Source organism: Aquarana catesbeiana, linkage group LG08 (assembly GCF_042186555.1).
Source record: "Aquarana catesbeiana isolate 2022-GZ linkage group LG08, ASM4218655v1, whole genome shotgun sequence".
NCBI lineage: Eukaryota > Metazoa > Chordata > Amphibia > Anura > Ranidae > Aquarana > Aquarana catesbeiana.
In genome coordinates, this window is record NC_133331.1 from 24,574,875 (window position 1) to 24,596,141 (window position 21,267).

Consider the following 21,267-nt stretch of genomic DNA (forward strand, 5'->3'; position numbering starts at 1 on the left):
TCTCTGAGACCTGCACTGAGAGGAATGAAGGTGTAGAATTAGGTGTGTCACAGCCAATTACTTGTGGGCAATCTGCTTTCGGTACACCGACGTCAGATTGTTGTACCAGGCAAATTACCCTGCCCCAGCTGCTGCACCGCCGAAAGAAGTTCGCTCCCAGCCATCCACATGCCCAGCAGTTGAATGCTAGCTTGGCAAAATTGCTAGCACTTCAACTGCTGCCTTTTCAGTTGGTAAACTCTGCCCCCTTCCTTGAGTTTGTGGAATGTGCGGTTCCTCAGTGGCAGGTACCCAAACACCACTTTTTCTCACGGAAGGCGATTCCGGCTCTCTACCGGCATGTGGAAGGCAATGTCCATGCCTCGCTGGACAGGGCGGTCAGTGGTAAGCTGCATATTACCGCTGACTCATGGTCCAGCAGGCATGGACCTAAGTTTCACCGCGCATTGGGTGACTCTGCTGGCAGCTGGGAAAGTTGCAGGACAAGGTGCAGTAGTGTTGGAGGTTGTTCCACCACCACGCCTCCAAAATGCCACTACTAATGATTGTGACACACCTCTCTCCTCCACCCCCTCCTCTTCTTCCTCCTCCATGGCCTCTTCCTGTGCTTTGTCCTTGGAACCAGCGGTGCTCCGTAGCCATTCAAGGGGCTACGCAAATATGCAGGCCAAAAGATGCCATGCAGTGCTTGAGCTGGTGTGCTTGGGGGACAGGAGCCACACTGGGGCAGAGGTTCTGTCATCTCTGCAGGGGCAGGTTCAGAGGCGGTTGATGCCACGCCAACTTAAGGCAGGAATGGTGGTTTGCGACAATGGCACCAACCTCCTCTCTGCCCTCCAACAGGGACAAATGACCCATGTGCCCTGTTTGGCTCAAGTCCTTAACTTGGTGATGCAGCGGTTCTTGGGCAGGTACCCGGGCTTACAGGATGTCCTGAGGCAGACCAGGAAAGTCTGTGTGCAGTCATATAATGCCAGTGCTCGGCTGGCAGACCTCCAAAAGGAGTTTAACCTGCCCAAGAAACGCCTAATCTGTGACATGCCCACCAGGTGGAACTCAACGTTGGCCATGCTGCAGTAGCTGCACATGCAGCAGAGGGCCATCAATGAGTACCTGTGTGACTATGGCACCAGGACAGGGTCAGGGGAGCTTGTTTTTTTTCCCCACGCCAGTGGGCCATGATCAGGGATGCATGCACTGTCCTGTCACCATTTGAGGAGGCCACGAGGATGGTGAGCAGTGACAGTGCATGCATCAGTGACACTGTCCCCCTTGTCCACCTGTTGGAGCACACGCTGCGTGGAATAATGCACAGGGCACTTGAGGCAGAAGAGAGACAGGAAGAGGAGGCCTTCCTTACCTCTCAATGCCCCCTTTATCCAGACAGTGTTCCTGCATGCCCACCAATCACACAGGACGAGAACGAGGAGGAGGAGGATTGTGTCAGCATGGAGGTGGAGCCCAGCAGCAGTTGTCTTCAAGGGATCATTAGACTCTAGATCTTTAGATCAACTAGAGTATCTGTGGGGGGTTGCAGTGTTGTGGGACCAGCACCAGTGCCTAAGGCCCAATTTTTCAGCCCCTGTTTAACAGGGGCAAGTAATTACAATTTTTGATGCAATATTTTGCAGGAGGGTTCGTTGCTGCACTCAACTACAGTATCTGTGAGGGGTTGCAGTGTTGTGGAACCAGAACCAGTGACTAAGGCCCAATTTTTCAGCCCCCGTTTAACAGGGGCATGTAATTACAATTTTTGATGCAATGCTTTGCAGCAGGGCTCATTCCTGCGCTCCAACTAGAGTATCTGTGAGGGGTTGCAGAGTTGTGGGACCAGCACTAGTACCTAAGTCCCAATTTTTCTGCCTCTGTTTAATAGGGGCGTGTAATTACAATTTTTGATGCAATTCTTTGCAGCAGGGCTCATTCCTGCGCTCCAACTAGAGTATCTGTGAGGGGTTGCAGTGTTGTGACACCAGAGCCTAAGGCCCATTTTTTTTGCCCCTGTTCAACAGGGACATGTAATTACAATTCTTGATCTAATATTTCACAGCAGGGCCCATTCCTGCGCCCACCAAGAGTAACTGTGAGGGCTTATAGTGTTGTGGCAACACCACCCCCAAAGGCCCAATTTTTCTGCCCCTTTTCAACAGGGACATGTAATTACAATTCTTGATATAATATTTCACAGCAGGGCCCGTACCAGCGCCCACCAAGGGTAACTGTGAGAGTGTTGTGGCACCAGCACCACCACCACCAAAGGACCAATTTTTCTACCACTGTTCAACAATGGCATGTAATTACAATTCTTGATATAATAGTTCACAGCAGGGCATTCCAGCGCCCACCAAGAGTAACTGTGAGGGCTTACAGTGTTGTGGCAACACCAACACCTAAGGCCCAAATTTCTGCAGAGTATATAGGGCAGGTCCCTACTTTCAAACATCCAACTTACAAACGACTCCTACTTGCAAACGGAAGGAGACAACATGAAGTGAGATGAAATCTACCCCTAGGAAGGGAAATTCTCTCCTGTAAGAGTTAATATGGGAAAAACGTGTCTCCTCTCCACTGATGCTTTATCACCAATCCTTGTTTCACTAAAAACCCCAAATTTTCAAAAAACATTTGTCATTGGAACAGAAAATGAGGTGAAATCTTCTTAAGAGGTGCACAGATAGCAAAACAAATGTTACAGGGGTGATAACCCTTCCCTATGTTTTCCAAAAAGCTTAAAATAGATTTTTTGGCTGGAGCTACATTTTAAAAATGTACCAGTTCAAAATTACAAACATATTCTACTTAACAACAAACCTACAGTCCCTGTCTTGTTTGCACCGTCTGTATACTGCTGTTCAGAGTATATAGGGCCTGGGGGCCCCACTCCTTTCCTTTTTTTTAATTTGGGTGCGGGGTTCCCCTTAATATCCATACAAGACATTACATTAACCACTTCAGCCCCGGACCATTTGGCTGCCTAAAGATCAGAGGACTTTTTCCAATTTGGCACTGCATCGCTTTAACTGCTAATTGCGCGGTCATGCAATGCTGTACCCAAACGAAATTTGCGTTCTTTTCTTTCCACAAATAGAGCTTTCTTTTGATGGTATTTGATCACCTCTGCGGTTTTTATTTTTTGCGCTATAAATGGAAAAAGACCGAAAATTTTGAAAAAAAATGATATTTTTTATTTTTTGTTATAAAAAATCCAATAAACTCAATTTTAGTCATACATTTAGGCCAAAATGTATTCGGCCACATGTCTTTGGTAAAAAAAATGTCAATAAGCGTATATTTATTGGTTTGCGCAAAAGTTATAGCGTCTACAAGCTAGGGTATATTTTCTGGAATTTACACAGCTTTTAGTTTATGACTACCTATGTCATTTCTTGAGGTGCTAAAATGGCAGGGCAGTACAAAACCCCCCCAAATGACCCTATTTTGGAAAGTAGACACCCCAAGGAAATTGCTGAGAGGCATGTTGAGCCCATTGAATATTAATTTTTTTTGTCCCAAGTGATTGTGAAGATGATAGTAATAGTAATAATAGTAATAATAATATTGATTGAAAAAAAAAAATTACAAAAAGTTGTCACTAAATGATATATTGCTCACACAGGCCATGGGCATATGTGGAATTGCACCCCAAAATACATTCAGCTGCTTCTCCTGAGTACAGGGATACCACATGTGTGGGACTTTTTGGGAGCCTAGCCGCGTACGGGGCCCCGAAAACCAATCACCGCCTTGAGGATTTCTAAGGGCGTAAATTTTTGATTTCACTCCTCAATACCTATCACAGTTTTGAAGGCCATAAAATATCCAGATGGCACAACCCCCCCCCCCCCCAAATGACCCCATTTTGGAAAGTAGACACCCCAAGCTATTTGCTGAGAGGCATGTTGAGTCCATGGAATATTTTATATTTTGACACAAGTTGCGGGAAAGTGACAATTTTTTTTTTTTTTTTTTACACAAAGTTGTCACTAAATGATATATTGCTCACACAGGCCATGGGCATATGTGGAATTGCACCCCAAAATACATTTAGCTGCTTCTCCTGAGTATTGGGATACCACATGTGTGGGACTTTTGGGAGCCTAGCTGCATACGGGGCCTCGAAAACCAATCACCGCCTTCAGGATTTCTAAGGGTGTAAATTTTTGATTTCACTCTTCACTGCCTATCACAGTTTCGGAGGCCATGGAATGCCCAGGTGGCACAAAACCCCACCAAATGACCCCATTTTGGAAAGTAGACACCCCAAGCTATTTGCTGGGAGGCATGGTGAGTATTTTACAGCTCTCATTTGTTTTTGAAAATGAAGAAAGACAAGAAAAAACATTTTTTTTTTCTTTTTTCAATTTTCAAAACTTTGTGACAAAAAGTGAGGTCTGCAAAATACTTACTATACCTCTCAGCAAATAGCTTGGGGTGTCTACTTTCCAAAATGGGGTCATTTGGGAGGGGGGGGGTTGTGCCACCTAGGCATTCCATGGCCTCCGAAACTGTGATAGGCAGTGAAGAGTGAAATCAAAAATTTACGCCCTTAGAAAGCCTGAAGGCGGTGCTTGGTTTTCGGGGTCCCGTACGCGGCTAGGCTTCCAAAAAGTCTCACATATGTGGTATCCCCATACTCAGGAGAAGCAATGGAATGTATTTTGGGGTGTAATTTCACATATTCCCATGGCATGTTTGAGTAATATATCATTTAGTGACAACTTTGTGCAAATAAAAAAAAAAAAATTTGTCTCTTTCCCGCAACTTGTGTCACAATATAAAATATTCCATGGACTCGACATGACTCTCAGCAAATAGCTTGGGGTGTCTACTTTCCAAAATGTGGTCAGTTGGGGGGGGTTTAACTGTCCTGGCATTTTATGCACAACGCTTAGAAGCTTATGTCACACATCACCCACTCTTCTAACCACTTGAAGACAAAGCCCTTTCTGACACTTTTTGTTTACATGAAAAAATTATTTTTTTTTGCAAGAAAATTACTTTGAACCCCCAAACATTATATATTTTTTTAAAGCAAATGCCATACAGATTAAAATGGTGGGTGTTTCATTTTTTTTTCACACAGTATTTGCGCAGCGATTTTTCAAATGCATTTTTTGGGGAAAAAACACACTTTTTTTTAATTTTAATGCACTAAAACACACTATATTGGCCAAATGTTTGATGAAATAAAAAAGATGATCTTAGGCCCAGTACATGGATACCAAACATGACATGCTTTAAAATTGCGCACAAACGTGCAGTGGCGACAAACTAAATACATTTTTAAAAGCCTTTAAAAGCCTTTGCAGGTTACCACTTTAGATTTACAGAGGAGGTCTACTGCTAAAATTACTGCCCTCGATCTGACATTTGCGGTGACACCTCACATGCATGGTGCAATTGCTGTTTAGATTTGACGCCAGACCGATGCTCGTGTTCGCCTTTGCATGAGAGCAGGGGGGGGACAGGGGTGCTTTTTTATTTTTTTTTTTCTTTATTATTTTTTTGCTTTTTTATCTTATTTTTAAACTGTTCCTTTCATTTTTTTTTAATCATTTTTGTTGTTATCTCAGGGAATGTAAATATCCCCTATGATAGCAATAGGTAGTGACAGGTGCTCTTTTTTGAAAAAATTGGGGTCTATTAGACCCTAGATCTCTCCTCTGCCCTCAAAGCATCTGACCACACCAAGATCGGTGTGATAAAATGCTTTCCCAATTTCCCAATGGTGTTGTTTACATCCGGCGAAATCTAAGTCATGAAATGCTCGTAGCTTCCGGTTTCTTAGGCCATAGAGATGTTTGGAGCCACTCTGGTCTCTGATCAGCTCTATGATCAGCTGGTTGAATCACCGGCTGCATTCTCAGGTTCCCTGTTGAGACAGGAGAGACAGAGAAAAACATGGAAGACGGTGGGGGGGGGCATTCCCTCCCACTGCTTGTAAAAGCAGTCTAGAGGCTAATTAGCCACTAGGATTGCTTTTACATGAAAGCCGACTGCTGGCTGAAAAGAATGATACCAAGATGATACTTAAACCTGCAGGCATCATTCTGGTATAACCACTCAAAGTCGTGAATGGCGTACCTGAAGACAAAAAAATGGTTAACAATAAAACACAGTAAACGGTAAAGTATAAAAAATTGCATACCTGAAAAGCAAACATGATAAAACATAATAACAATAAAACATTGCAGAATAGAATACAGTAAAAAAGAGCAGAACAATAGAGAGAGAATAGAGAGAGAGAGAACAATAAAACGACAACTATTTTTTTTTATTTTATATATATATATATATATATATATATATATATATATATATATATATATATATATATATATATTTTTTTACACTTTTTTTTGTAACTAACATTTATAACTGTAACTGGTTCCAGGTTCGGGTCTCTCAAAATGCGATGGCATCTTGGGAGACCCTGTGAAAGGGTCGCCAGTCTGTGCAATGCTGTACCCTATGCTAATACTCAACTAGTGAATGGTAGCGTTCAAAACATTTACCAATGCAAAGACCAGGATTGTCAGGACAGAAGGGACAATAATAGTGGGTGTCACGCCTATATCCGTGCTTGCTGCAGACACAACATCTTTTTTGGGGGGTTCGCTGGGTAGGGGTACTCGGGAGGACATAAAGAAAATGCCTCTCATGCAGCCGACTGCATTTGGTTGGGGATGTGAATGGGGGAAGTACGGGCGCTGCAGAACTGGTGGGTTCCCAATTATTAGGATTGGTAAATGCAGCAGGAACGGCATTATGGGCACGACAGGCCTGTCTTCTTCTTGGTGGCAGCGGGACACTACTTGTGCCTGCCACCTCACCAGCTTGAACTGCACTTATGGGACTCGCCACGTCACCAAGTGTTACTGCAGTGCTGGTTTGACTACGACCGGGGTGTACTAGGCCGCTGGTGCTTGCCAGTTCACCAAAACGCTACCAAAAAAACTGTTAGCGATCGCAGGGATCAGGCCTGACTCTGCTGCAGTTATGCATTTAGTGTTTTGTAAGTGACAGTGATCGATCGATACTGCACTTGGGTGGGCTGGGCTGGGCCGGGCGGAGGGGCAAAACGAAGGTGCTAGCAGGTATCTGGGCTGATCCTGCTAACACTGCGTTTTTGGGAACCCTAAACTGCTGGGGACGCTAGTATAGATCTGATCGGATCAGATATTGATCCGATCAGATACTATACCACTAAGGGAGGTGTACGGTGCGTGCGTGGGTGTTAGCGGTACTGGCGCTAACCTGACGCTGCCTGGGGCTGGTGCTTGCCAGTTCACCAAAATGCTACCAAAAAAACTGTTAGCGATCGCAGAGATCAGGCCTGACTCTGCAAACGCTGCAGTTATGCGTTTAGTGTTTTGTAAGTGGCAGTGATCGATCGATACTGCACTTGGGTGGGCTGGGCTGTGCGGAGGGGGAAAACGCAGGTGCTAGCAGGTATCTGGGCTGATCCCGCTAACACTGCGTTTTTGGGAACCCTAAACTGCTGGGGACGCTAGTATAGATCTGATCGGATCAGATATTGATCCGTACAGATACTATACCACTAAGGGAGGCGTATGCTGCGTGCGTGGGTGTTAGCGGTACTGGCGCTAATCTGACGCTGCCTGGAGCGACGCATATCACCGCTGGGCGATCAGGGGGCTAAACCTTTATTCGGTAATAAATGGCGGGTGCCCTGACACTATAAAAAATAAACAAACTAACCAGCGTCACCCGTAACAGTTATACGGTTATCAGTAGTGAAAGGGTTAACTAGGGGGCAATCAAGGGGTTAAAACATTTATTAGGTAGTATATGGGGGTCCCTGTCGCTATAAAACGCTGACAGCGAACCTAAATATTTACCTCCCTAACTAGCGTCACCAGTGACACTAATACAGCGATCAGAAAAATGATCGCTTAGCGACACTGGCGACGGGGGGTGATCAAGGGGTTAAAACTTTATTAGGGGGGTTAGGGGGGTACCCTAGACCTAAAGGGGCTAACAGTAACTGTCCTACCACACTAACTGTCACAAACTGACACCATGCAGTAATCAGAAAAAAAAAACTGCTTGGTGTCAGTGTGACGGGGGGAGGGGTGATTAGGGGGTGATCGTGGGGGGATCGGGGGGTAAAGGGGGGTGTTTTGTGTGCCTGGCATGTTCTACTGTGTGTGTGTTTTCACTCACAGTGCAGTCTTCTCTCCTCGGCGCCGGAACGGAAAATACAGAGCCGAGGAGAGATGACATAATTTCCTTTGCTGCTGTTTAGCATACAGCAGCAGAGGAATGATCTGATTGGCCAGGGGGGATCGCGAGGGGGGGCCACGAATGGATGGTCTCCCCCTCACCTCCGATCGCCGCTGGACAAGAGCCGACCGCATTGGGCACTGGGGGGGTCCGATTGGACCCCCCGCCCGCGGGAGGCAGATCACGTACATGTACGTGATTCTGCCTGCCCGTGCCACCTTGCCGACGTACATCGGCGTGAGGCGGTCCTTAAGTGGTTAAAGCCTCAAGCATTTTTAAATGACTTTTTTTCCTTTAGAAATGTCATTTTGTGCAGGGGCTGTTCTAAACATGGAAAACGTGCCACTTTACAGGCATACTATAGACACCCCCCAGGTACGATATTTAAAGGAATATTTCACTTTTTTTTCACTTTAAGCATCATTCAAATCACTGCTCCCAAAAAAACTGACTTTTTAAAACTTTTTTTTGCATTGATACATGTCCCCTGGGGCAGGACCCGGGTCCCCAAACCCTTTTTAGGACAATAACTTAGCCTTTAAAATTAGCACTTTTGATTTTGAACGTTCGAGTCCCATAGACTTTAATGGGGTTCTAAAGTTTGTGCGAGCTTTCGGTACGTTCGCAGGTTCTGGTGCGAACTGAACCGGGGGGTGTTCGGCTCATCCCTAGTAGAGACTTTCAGCTCTGTTTGTTGAATGGTTCAGCACTCTGCTAATCTATTTATAGCATCCTCCCCAACACAAAACTCTGGCTGCTTTTATCTCAGTTGACGGAGAACTTATCAGAAGTTATCAGGCTGATAACAGAAGAACAGAGCAGGAGACAGCTATGGGACATAGTGCTTTGAAGAGAGATAAGAAAACACTGCAGATATATGTGCCCAGCTCAAATTTCATGAATCGTGTTTACATCCACTTTAACCACTTGCCGACCAGCCAACGCAGTTGCACTGAGACAGGATGGCACGGCTGGGCGAAACGATGTTATGTAACGCTGCTTCGCCCTGTGGCCACTAGGGGCATGCACGCGTGCCCCCTGCTCGCCCACGGAGCCGATGCGAGTGCCCGGCAGTTCTGATCACCGCCGGGCTCCCGCAATCATTTGGGGCACATGGAGAACTGGCATCTTTGTATGTAAACACACAGTTTCTGGTTCTCTGAGGGGAGAAGTGACAGATCGTCTGTTCCATACAGAGTATGTACAGTGATCTATCTCTTCCCCTACACAGTCCTCTCCCCCTTCAGTTAGAACCCACACTAGGGAACACATTAACCCCTTGATCGCCCCCTAGTGTTAACCCCTTCCCTGCCAGTGAAATTTTTACAGTAATCAATGCATTTTTATAGCACTGATCGCTGTAAAAATGCCAATGGTCCCAAAAATGTGTCAAAATTGTCTGACGTGTCCTCCATAATGTCACAGTCCTAATAAAAATTGCAGATCGCCGCCATTACTAGTAAAAAAAAAATTAATAATATAAATGCCATAAAACTATCCCCTATTTTGTAGACGCTATAACTTTTGCGCAAACCAATCAATATACACTTATTGCGATTTTTTTACCAAAAATATGTAGAAGAATATATATCGGCCTAAACTGAGGAAAAATATAGCTTTTTAATATATTTTTGGGGGATATTTATTATAGCAAAAAGTAAAAAATATTGCGTTTTTTTCAAAATTGTCGCTCTTTTTTTGTTTATAGTGAAAAAAATAGGTGATCAAATACGCAGAGGTGATCAAATACTACCAAAAAAAAAGCTCTATTTGTGGGGAAAAAAGGGACGTCAATTTTGTTTGGGTGCAACGTCGCACAACCGCGCAATTGTCAGTTAAAGCAACGCAGTGCCAAATCGCAAAAAGTGCTCTGGTCAGGAAGGGGGTAAAATCTTCCGGGACTGAAGCAGTTAAGGGCCCATAAGCCATAACATAAGACATGGTTACATGCGTATATACATTGCAGTGCCATTCATTCTTAATGGCACCCCAATGCATTTGCAGTGCACCGCGCCACACACAATAACACACTACCATGTGTTGTGGTGTATGCTTCCAAAAATGGTGCGTGTGCAATATCTATAGAAATGTGCATAAAATTCACTAGATAAATGTGCATAAAATTCACTAGATAAATGCTATTGGACATTGTAGTAAACAGTAAACTATATTTAAAAGGCAATCACACCACTTTTATTAACAAAGCGTAAAACGAGTGGGCAAACATAGCCCTACAATGATAAAAACAATATATGCACATGAACTTAGACAGTGAATATAGACAGTGGAATTATATAATATAATCAAACCCAGTAGATACAAGTATCCCCGTACACTGCCAGAGTCATGCTGTGGTCAGTCCATATAGGTTTCTTAGTTTTGTCATTGTTCTATGCCTCTCCATTAATTGTGTGTTATGGTTCCTTGGTGTTTTTTCTGCAAGGGTGTCCCCTTGTGTGCTTCCTACGGGGTCATCTCATGCACCACCCGGCATGTAGGCTCCACCCATGCTGGGCTGGTGGATATGCCGATGTTTTCCACATTTACTGTGTACTACAATGTTCTGCCTTTAAAGTCCAAGGGGATTTATCTAGTGCATTTTATGCACATTTTTCTATGTTTATTAGGATGTTGGCAGCTCTATACACCCTTCCCTAAACATATTTTTTGTATGTAACATCTAGTCCAGTCTGGTGCATTGCCAGCCTATTTATCAGGAAGATTGAGTACATGGCTGTGCTCGGAGATCTGAACATGCACAGTACAGCTCTTGAACCAATGCATAGAATCAAGGCTGTGTGTGCTCGTGAATAAGCATGCATGTTCTGGCACTGGCTTTTGGTGCCAATTTAAATAAGCACAGCAGAACTAAGGAGAATTGCTCAGCGGTTGTCAGGTTTTCTGATTCGTGACCAGACCTGCCCCCTGTTATCCTGTGTTTGACTTGGCTTGCCTACTGACTCTGTTTTATCCTGATCTCCTGTCTTCTGGTAAATCAAGCTAAGCCCAAAACATGGTCTATTTGCAATACTGTATATAAGGAGTAAGTACCCTCCAGTACAAAGGGATTTTAAGGGCGGACTTTTTGAGGACACGATATTTTCAAAAAATAGAAACATTTATTTCATAAAAGCAGTGTAATGGTCAGAGATAACAACCATGCACAAAGTGATACATAATATCCATATATAGTATATAAGAAAAGAGCACTTCTCCTATAGTCCGACGCATTTCGAGAGATTCAAGCTAAATCCCTTCTTCAGGGGCATGAAGGAGACAATAGTTGGAAACGCTCTGAAACATTTATCATTTTTCTATTATAACTTTTTCTGTAGGATTGATATCCCCATAATTCCAGCCATATACTGCTCTGCATGAATCTGCGGCTGGGATTTACTGTACTCTTTTTGGGGATCCTTGTGAGGGATCTCTCAAGCCTTGAGGACTTATCCTTTATTGGGCGACCTTCTTTTCATTTTGGATATGTGTCTCCATTTCCGATCAGCACCATCCTAATAATCTTTTTTAATAAACACTTGATTCCATGAATATAGTATTGGTATGGGCACATTTTATGGCTATGATGTTTCCATATTTGACACCATGTTTGCCCTATTGTTTTCTGGAAATCTAGACTTGTCTCCTTCATTTCTCTGAAGAAGGGTTTTATCTTGAATCTCCCGAAACGCATCGAGCTATAGGAAAAGTGCTCTTTTCTTATATACTATATATAGATATTATGTTTCACTTTGTGCATGGTTGTTATTTCTGACCATTACACTGCTTTTATGAAATAAACGTTTCTATTTTTTGAAAATATTGTATCCTCAAAAAGTTTGCCCTTAAAATCCCTTTTTACCGCGGGGTACTTACTCTTTATATATAATATGTTTGGGATGGTGGCAACAATAAATTGAGTTTCTCCTCCATAATGGTTCTTCTTAGATAAGTGCAATACTGTGCCATTACTTATTAATGAAATACCGCTGCTACACTGAGCCATTACTGGAATACTGGGTAATCTGATGTTGCAATACTGTGCTTTACTGAGTATACTATAACTGCAGCACATTCCCATTACTAATTGAGGGACTGTCCCTGATTTGTCCCTCCGTCCCTCTTTTCACCTCCTTTGTCCCTCATTTTGGTCTGATCTTAATAATTGTATATAAAAATGCATTATTTATCTCTCAAAGAGTGTTTCCCAGTGTTAAACCATTCATCCAATTTCTAAATTGCTGCATCTGAAAATTTCAAAAGTCATTATAAAGGAATAGTAGTGGTAAAAAAGCACTTGTGGTTTTAACTTCCAGAACCATCTAGCTCAGTGTGTCGCAACTCCAGTCCTCAAGGCGCCCCAACAGGTCATGTTTTTCCAGCTTTCAATTATTTTGCACAGGTGATTTGATCAGTTTCACTGCCTTAGTAATTACCACAGCCGTTTTATCAGAGAGAAATCCTGAAAACATGACCTGTTGGGGCGCCTTGAAGATTGGAGTTGAGAAACACTGATCAAGCTAGTGTGCTAGTTTGAATAGCTTAAGTAAATTGGCTTTGCTGAGAGCCAGGCCTGGGGTTGTGAATCTGGGTCAGGGAGGCTAGATTACTCATCTGGCAGCTCTCTCTATCACTTCCCCCAGGTCTGGCAGTTGATATAAATTCCAGAACTGGAGGGTGGGAGCGGGGAAGTGCTGCCATGCATATTTATGGGGACCCTGGCCAATCCCCAGCGAAAAGGGGTTGGAAAGGGGCAGCTCACCTCATAAATAGGTATAAGTCAAGCCAGCAGGGGCAGTCGGTGTAAGATGGAGATGCTGAATGGGCTGTTGGTGGCCCTTGAGGGCGCCCCCTAGGGGGAGTGGACTTTGGGCTGGGGCTCAAGTGCTGGAAGGATCCCTCACAACACATGGAGGACACCATTCCTGGAGGCACAGGAACAAGTAGAGGACAGCGGGAGCAGGTCAACACATCTGGGAGATCTCCTAAGAGTCAGCCGAGTGGGCTCATGAGTGTCTATCTGGAGGACTGTGGGGAGAAGTTAGCCTGGAGGGCTAGTGAAAGGGGCAGCTGCAGCCAGGTGGGTTGGCAGTGCCTGAAGAGTTGATGCTGGGATCAGTGACCACAGAGAGGAAGTGCTGTAAAAATGTAAGCTGTGTCACCCTAGCTGCTCTCAAGTATAGGGGTTGCCTGAAATGGGTGTTTGCTACAAAATTACTACATGGTGACATAGCTGGGTTCTGCAAGCAAGAGTGTGCTGGAGGAAGAAGAGGGGCTGTAGATAGTACTGTATATAGGAATAGTTGTCCCCGAAATGTGTTTGAAGTCAATTGGGCACCCCATGACCTCCCAACCCTAGTTTATTACCCTTAATAAAGCAAAAAAGTGCCTGTGGAAATTTGGTGCGCCTGGCTATGCAGGGTGGGGGATCCCATTCTAATTGCAGCTCCTGAGGGGGTGCACTACAAACTAATCATTTTTTTTTGTATAGCTCCTTTAAGGGGGTGTGGCAGGGGGTGTGTCCTATGCCTACATACTTTTGCTAATAGGTTTCCCTTGTTCCCATCTCAAAAGTTGTGAGGTATGCCCAAAGTGTGTTACTTGGACACCAGTGCCTGAAACAACTAATTGCATTTACTTCTGTTAATTATATTACAATATCCAAGAAACTATACAATTTTCTACACTATGTGTATGATTTCTCCCAGTTGGTGTGCCCTAGGCCCAGCCTACAAATGGGCTTTAAATGAGGGCTGTGAGAGGCCTTACACTGCTCTCCCTTACCTGCAGGCCTCATGGAATCAGCATGCACAGCTATGGCAGCAGCTACATATCTCGACTAAGATATACTGCTTTATTCTACAAACTTACCATATACTATTGGTCCTCCGGGTCCTTGGGGTCCTGCTTGGTCATATAATCTATAACGTGAATATGCAAATTCGGAACAATCCTTGGGTTTCTTAACTGCTGCACTTGTTAGTATTTTTAAATGTAATCCCTGTAGTTTATAAGGAAAAAAATACAAAAATTAGATTTTATTATAAGGACATATACTTTGTGTACAGCATTCTGAGGTATGGATATGGTCTTAAAACAAATACATTTTGGATAGCTCCCTAGGAATTTTTTATAAAAAGCTTGGTCTGTTAGAATGGACTGAGAGGGCTTGAAAAAAAATGCCTGAAAAATGCCTCCCCTGCAGCCCCAGAGTGAAAGCCGAGTGCTTTCACAATGGGGCGGTGCACTTGCAGGATGTTAGAAAAAGTCCTGCAAGCAGCATTTTTGGAGCAGTTTAGTGTATACACCGCTCCTCCACCGCCCCACCCATTGAAATGAATGGGCAATGCTGCTTAGGCAGCAACGCTTTTCGGGCGCATTTAACCCACTGGCAGGTGAAAAGCGCCGCTAAAACTAGTGGCACTGTACCGCTAACACGGCCGCGCTGTGATGTGAAAGGGGTCTTACATTTCCGGCATGTGCCAGGAATGTACCTGTCACATTGGTTGTGCTCTCAACCAAACTGTCTAACCATCCAATGGCTGGTGTCATAACTGATCACATGTGCAGCATCATGGCAGTTGAAAATTAAATAGAGGCCAAGATGGCAGCTTTCTTGGCTGAAAATAATAGGAGGGTTTACTTCCACTTTCAGCCTGAACAGCAAGGGCATGTGGCCTCCCCCCTTCCAGCTTTTTTATTAAAAAAAAAAGGGGTCACTTTAAGAACTATATATTTGACTAAAGTGTTACTAAACCCAGGACCTTGCATTCACTATATCTGGTCTCCCACAGTGCACAGAACATGGAAATGCAATTATTTTAGTAAATATAAACTGATAAATACCTTTTCTCATCAGCAGCATATAGCAGCCTTGCGACTTCTATCAATTTCTAGTAAACCTTGTAGGAGGAGTTTTTATTCTCCCCTGATCCTCTGTCTGGACAGTGCTGATTGGCCCTGTGATCACATGCACCCACCCAAGAGAAAAAAAATCTATCAATCTATCTGGCAATACACATCAAACTGAGCATGTGCAGCCTGTCCCCTTGCTCTGTAAATATCAGGTTATTTATTTTGAGCCAGTGGAAGAAAAGGAGGATCAGAGAAGACAGTATCAAACAGCCTTTATACACAATGCAAAAGATTAACCCCTTAAATTCCACAGTGAGTTTAACAAGCACGCTTTACTGCATATACAGACTGATTTTACTGTTGTGGGTTTAGTAACACTTTAAGCTCTGGGCATGGAGTGAAATGCATAGGATAGCGTGGCCTGGTTGGAGTCCGGGCTGAAGCTGTTATAACTTCCTTACGGGGTTTTGCTGTGATGTGCGACTATTAGGACTTTCTTTCCCTACTAGATGTTTTGAGCTGGGACAAGCTCTGTCCTTGTTGGCACTGCTAGAGGTTTGCCATGCAAGAGGACCTGGTGGAGCTTTGAGCAGCACCAGTCTTTTTGTTGTGGGTGACATAAATGAAGTGTAACTTTTGTGCACTTCAAATAAAGGTTGTACAAAAAAAGAAGCTGTGTGATGTGCTGAATCGTGCACCACACTGCCCCTTGCAGCTGGAATGGACAGCTGCTACACTGTAAACTGTTTACTGTGCGGCAGCTGTCCATTTATAGTGAGGAGGCCCAAATTCTTTAGGATCCTTTCATAATATCTACTTTCCTGGGCTCCCCTGAGCACTTAAACCTCAGCACTGGTGTGGCTTGAAGGCTCATGCGGATAGCTGCCTAGACTCACAGCTCCGCAGTATAACCGGCCACAGCGACTTCTCCAGCGGCTCCAGAGAAGGAGAAATTACCCCACAATCAGCCATAACACTCCCACACAGTGAGTGGCCATGCTGAAACGAAGGAAACCCTCCAAAATCCCCAGGAAACTGACGGATTACTATCCCTCGTCACACCTGGCAAGCGGTCAAAATGGCGCCGGCAGCGGCCGAGAAACAACAGCGCGGCTCTCCTCCTCACATTCCAGTCAGAGCCCTGCGCTGTCTTCAGGGCTCCACCGCTCATCTGACACACAAGGTGAGTGCTCTCCCCCCAACTCGCCCACTACATCCAGCCCTGCTAAGACTAGGCTCAGAACGGATGAGCCTCAGCAATCCCTGCATGTCACAGCTCCCTGCCTGTTCTCTCTCCCCCCACCGCAGCCATCATCTGTATTAGATGCCTTTCCTGCCTTTGACCAGCCACTCTCTGAAAGCACCATGAAGAATATGCTGCTGTCACGGAGGCAAACTCTATATAATGACTTATCCTCTGCTGTCTCCTCATTATCCATGACTGTAAATCAGCATGATCAAATTATTACACACATGGAAACTAAAATGGGAGACTTACTCTCTGCCCATAATGAACTGGTAGATGGATTTGCGGATCATGACGATGAACTTCAATTAATTAATCTAAAAAACACAGACCTGGAAGATCGCTCCAGACGAAATAATATTAAATTCTGTAATATCCCTGAGTCGATCCAACAATCTGATATCGTTCAATTTTTGCAATCCCTGATGCGAGCCCTTTTGCCTGACCTAACAACCCGTGACATGGAAATTGACAGGGCACACAGGCTCCCCAAGCCATCTCACCTCCCTGCCTCCACTCCCAGGGATGTTTTAGCCCGCATTCATTTTTTCACTACAAAGGAAAAAATCATGTACGCAGCCAAACGTGCAACAAGACTCCCTGACCCTTTCACCAACATCGCACTGTATGCTGACTTATCCAAAGCAACAATGGAAAATCGCAGGCAGCTGGCGACTATAACTAAAGCGCTTCAAAACCATAAAATCCCTTACAAATGGGGGTTCCCCACTAAATTACTCATTACGCACCAAAACAAAACTCACACAGTGCGCACCCTCCCTATGAGTCTCACACTCTTGAGAAACTGGCATATCATCCCAGAGGAAGCACCGTGCTCTTCCGCTCACCTTCCAACCCTCATGGAGACAGGAGGAGAACCTCCAGACCCCTGAAGGCTGCAATATATCTCCTTCTCTGCACAAGCCAAACGGCTGGGATACTGCAGCGGCTTTATCCAGTACCTGCCTGCCTGCTAAGATATCCCTGTCCCACGTTGTGGACATAAGTTCTCTTTCCCCCACCATCTGTTTGCAGTATTTTCTGCACATTGAGTCCAGGGCCCCTTTGTTACTGGACTCTCCCTTTTTAATCAAAGACCTTTCACCCTAACCCAGCAACAGCATATCCCCACTAACCTTTCCGCCAAACTACACCCGAGTCTCTATTTCTTTACACAAGTGACAAATCACATTGTTCACACCACTTAGAGCAAGTCTAGCGATTTGATCCACACCAACCAATTGCCACCTTCACCTGGAATCAATCCACCCTAACTTTAACCCCCCAGAATGGCTTTCAAAATAGTTTCTATCAATGCTAGGGGCTTAAACTCTCCACAGAAAAGATCTGCACTTCTCAAAGAAGCCAACACTCAAAAAGCCGATATCCTCCTGGTGCAAGAGACCCATTTTGCCTCTGCTAAAACTCCCAGATTTATCCTGAAAAACTACAACCAAGTTTTCTCAGCTTCAGGCCTGAAGAAGAAAAACGGGGTCCTCACTGCCATACGGAATACACTACAATTTAAACTACATCAATCCATCGCAGACCCCCACGGCCGTTTCCTGATCCTGCTATGCGACATTAGTCAAATCACCTACACTCTGGTCAACGTCTATGGACCAAACAAACAGCAAATACGATTCCACAAACAACTCTACAAAAAAATACTACGACTCCGAAAGGGGAGGCTTCTTTTTGGAGGTGACTTCAACGTAATTGGAGATTCCACATTGGATACTACTTCCACGACTAGAAACCATCAAACTGTTCTGAACCCCTTCCTCCAAGCAAACGATCTCTACAAACCGTGGAGATGCCACCACAGCAATGAGCGTGACTTTTCCTACTTCTCCTCTTCTCAACTTTCCTACTCCCGTATTGACTTCTTCCTTGTTGACAAACTCACCCTCCAGGATGTGACGAACTCTGAAACTGGAACCATAACATGGTCAGACCATGCACCCATCTCCCTTACTGTGGGAAACTGCAGACCAAGACCACACCGAATATGGAGACTTGATGCCTCCCTCATCTCTGATCCTAGCATAGTTCAAAAACTCAATATCGAACACCACTCCTATTTTCAAACGAACAATCAACCGGACATTGATAGGTTTGTACTTTGGTCGGCATATAAAGCCTACATGCGTGGCGTCCTAATTAAACTCCATAGTAATGTTAAAAACCAGAGGTCTAAGCAAGTTGATGGGGTCCTTTCCCAAATTACCCTTCTTGAAAACCAAAACAAACTGAATCCCTCCCACAAATTAGCCAGTGAGCTCTTAGAACAGCGACAAAAACTCCGCTCACTTTTACTCTTTAAATTTGAACACAACCTTAAAATTACTAAAGCCAAATACTATGCCTTAGGCAATAAAGCTGGAGCCCTACTAGCTCGACAGGTCAAGGCTCAACGCTTTAAACATAAAATATCTTCCCTTCACCATCCCACCACCAAACGACTCCTGACAAATCCACAGGATATCGCTAACGCCTTTAGCGACTATTACTCTTCTCTCTACAACCTTTCAACTGACACAACTACTCTCCAACCAACTGACCAATGCATACAAAACTTCCTATCCACTATTGATCTTCCGCTTATAACTCATACACAACTAGAAGGCCTTTCCCAACCATTCTCGGACGAAGAAGTCCTAACAGCCATCAAAACACTCCCTCTCCATAAGTCACCTGGGGAAGATGGCTACACTAACGAATTCTACAAAACATTTGACAAACTCGTCACCCCTCACCTCATTGACCTCTTCAACTCTGCTGCCACCTCTGGTTCTATACCGCTTGACATGCTGCGTTCAATCATCACCACCATCCCTAAACCAGAGAAAGACCCTACCTTCACTACCAATTACAGACTCATTTCGCTCCTCAACACAGACGTGAAAATATTTGCTAAGGTGATTGCTTCTAGATTGTCAAAATGTCTCCCCTCTCTAGTCCACACAGACCAAGTTGGCTCTATGCCTGACAGGCAGGCCCCGGATGCAACTAGAAGAGTCATTGATTTGATTCACCAGGTCACCCACACACGAACGCCTTCTCTGCTTCTGTCTCTGGACGCAGAGAAGGCGTTCGACAGGGTCCACAAGGGATTTCTGAGGGCAGTGCTATCCAAATTTGGAATCACTAGGTGGTTCCAAAAGGCCATACTCTCACTTTACTCAAACCCCACGGCTAGGGTATTAACTGACGGAACCCTGTCTAAACCATTCGAGATCTCCAACTGCACTCGCCAAGGCTGCCCGCTCTCCCCTCTCATTTTTGCTCTAATTATGGAGCCCCTTGTGGCAAAGATTAGAGGGGACAAGTGCATCTCAGGCATTAAACACAATGACGTTGAACACAAAATAAGCCTCTTTGCCGATGATGTCATACTTTTGATCACAAACCCAGCCCAATCCATGCCTGCAATTCAAGACATCATTACTCAATTTAGCTCTGCCTCCTTCTACAAAATCAATTCCTAAAAATCTCTGATCCTCCCGCTCAATCTAACACACACACAACAGTCCCTCATGGAAAGATCTCTTCCTTATTCTTGGACGAAGAACTCAATCCCATACTTAGGAATAAAATTAGCCCCCTCACTACCTCAACTATATGACCTTAACTACCGTGCCTTCCAAAAAATGCTTCCCCAACTTTTAAATCAGCTGCGCACAACAGGCCTATCTAAACTAGGAAGGATCGCCTCCTTTAAAATGCTAATTCTCCCCAAGCTACTCTACCTATTTCGCACAGTAATCCTACCTGTTCCCCATTCCTTCTTTACTTCCATACAAAAACAACTTTCCAGATATATATGGGAAACTAAACCACCCAGATGTGCTCATTACATCTTAACTAGACATCACAAAAAAGGAGGGGTAGGCCTTCCCCACATACAAACCTACTACTATGCTTCCATCCTGGACCAGCTCTACTATTGGTGGCACCCGAATCCCAATAAATCCTGGTCAATCATAGAATCATCGACTTTCAAACCAAATACACTGTGTGATATGCTCCTTGTCACCTCGGCAGGCCTTCCTCCTCACACACTGCCTACTCCCCCATCAATTACGGCCTCTCTGACAGTCTGGAAAAAACTCACCCAGACGACCACTTTAGACCACCCGTGTCATATAATACAAATCCCTCTCAGAACACTAATGTTGCAATTACCAAATCTAAACCTGTTAAAATGGCAGAAACAAAAGATAACTAATATCTCAGACCTCTACAACACAAACAACACTCTAAAAACCTTTACGAACCTCCAAACTGAATACAACCTCCCCCACACGGAAGCCTATACATACCTGAGGATCTCCCACTTTCTTCAACGGTCTAAAATCTCTATTACGGCAAAAATTCCTGGACCAAACCACAACTTCTATGCACACACAACATACCCAAAACATGGCATCTCTACAATGTACTCTGCACTTAACGACAACCGGCCGAACTCCCAAATACCATCTCTCTCAAAATGGGCAGAAGAATTAAACATTACTGTCACCCCCAACATGTGGACACGTGCCTTTAAACAAACCTTTACGGCCTCCCACTGCTCTAATCACTGGGAATCATACCAAAAAACAATACACAGATGGTATCTCACACCCTACCGTCTCTCTAAATTCTTCCCTGGTCATCCTCCTACCTGCTGGAGGTCATGTGGAAGTGCTGGTACTATAGCTCACGTCCTATGGTTCTGCAGATCCCTGAGCTCATTCTGGAAACAAATATTTGCCCTAATCTCCATCATATCACAAGTCCCAACGACCCCTGATCCCTCGCTAGCATTATTACACCTTGGAATAGAAAAATTCTCACCCAAGATACGAGTAGTAATAGCCCATCTACTACTCGTGGCAAAAATAAACATCACCAAACTCTGGAAAACCACAGACTCC

At 44.5% G+C, this 21,267-nt stretch overlaps 1 protein-coding gene across 1 annotated transcript in view; it reads right to left on the reverse strand.

Annotated features, from left to right (window-relative positions):
* LOC141105641 (alpha-2-macroglobulin-like) overlaps window positions 1–21,267 on the reverse strand; it is a 175,249-nt gene that overhangs the window by 81,910 nt on the left and 72,072 nt on the right. Inside the window, 1 exon segment of the mRNA XM_073595612.1 lies at window positions 14,116–14,245. Coding sequence (XP_073451713.1) covers window positions 14,116–14,245 — 130 coding nt within the window.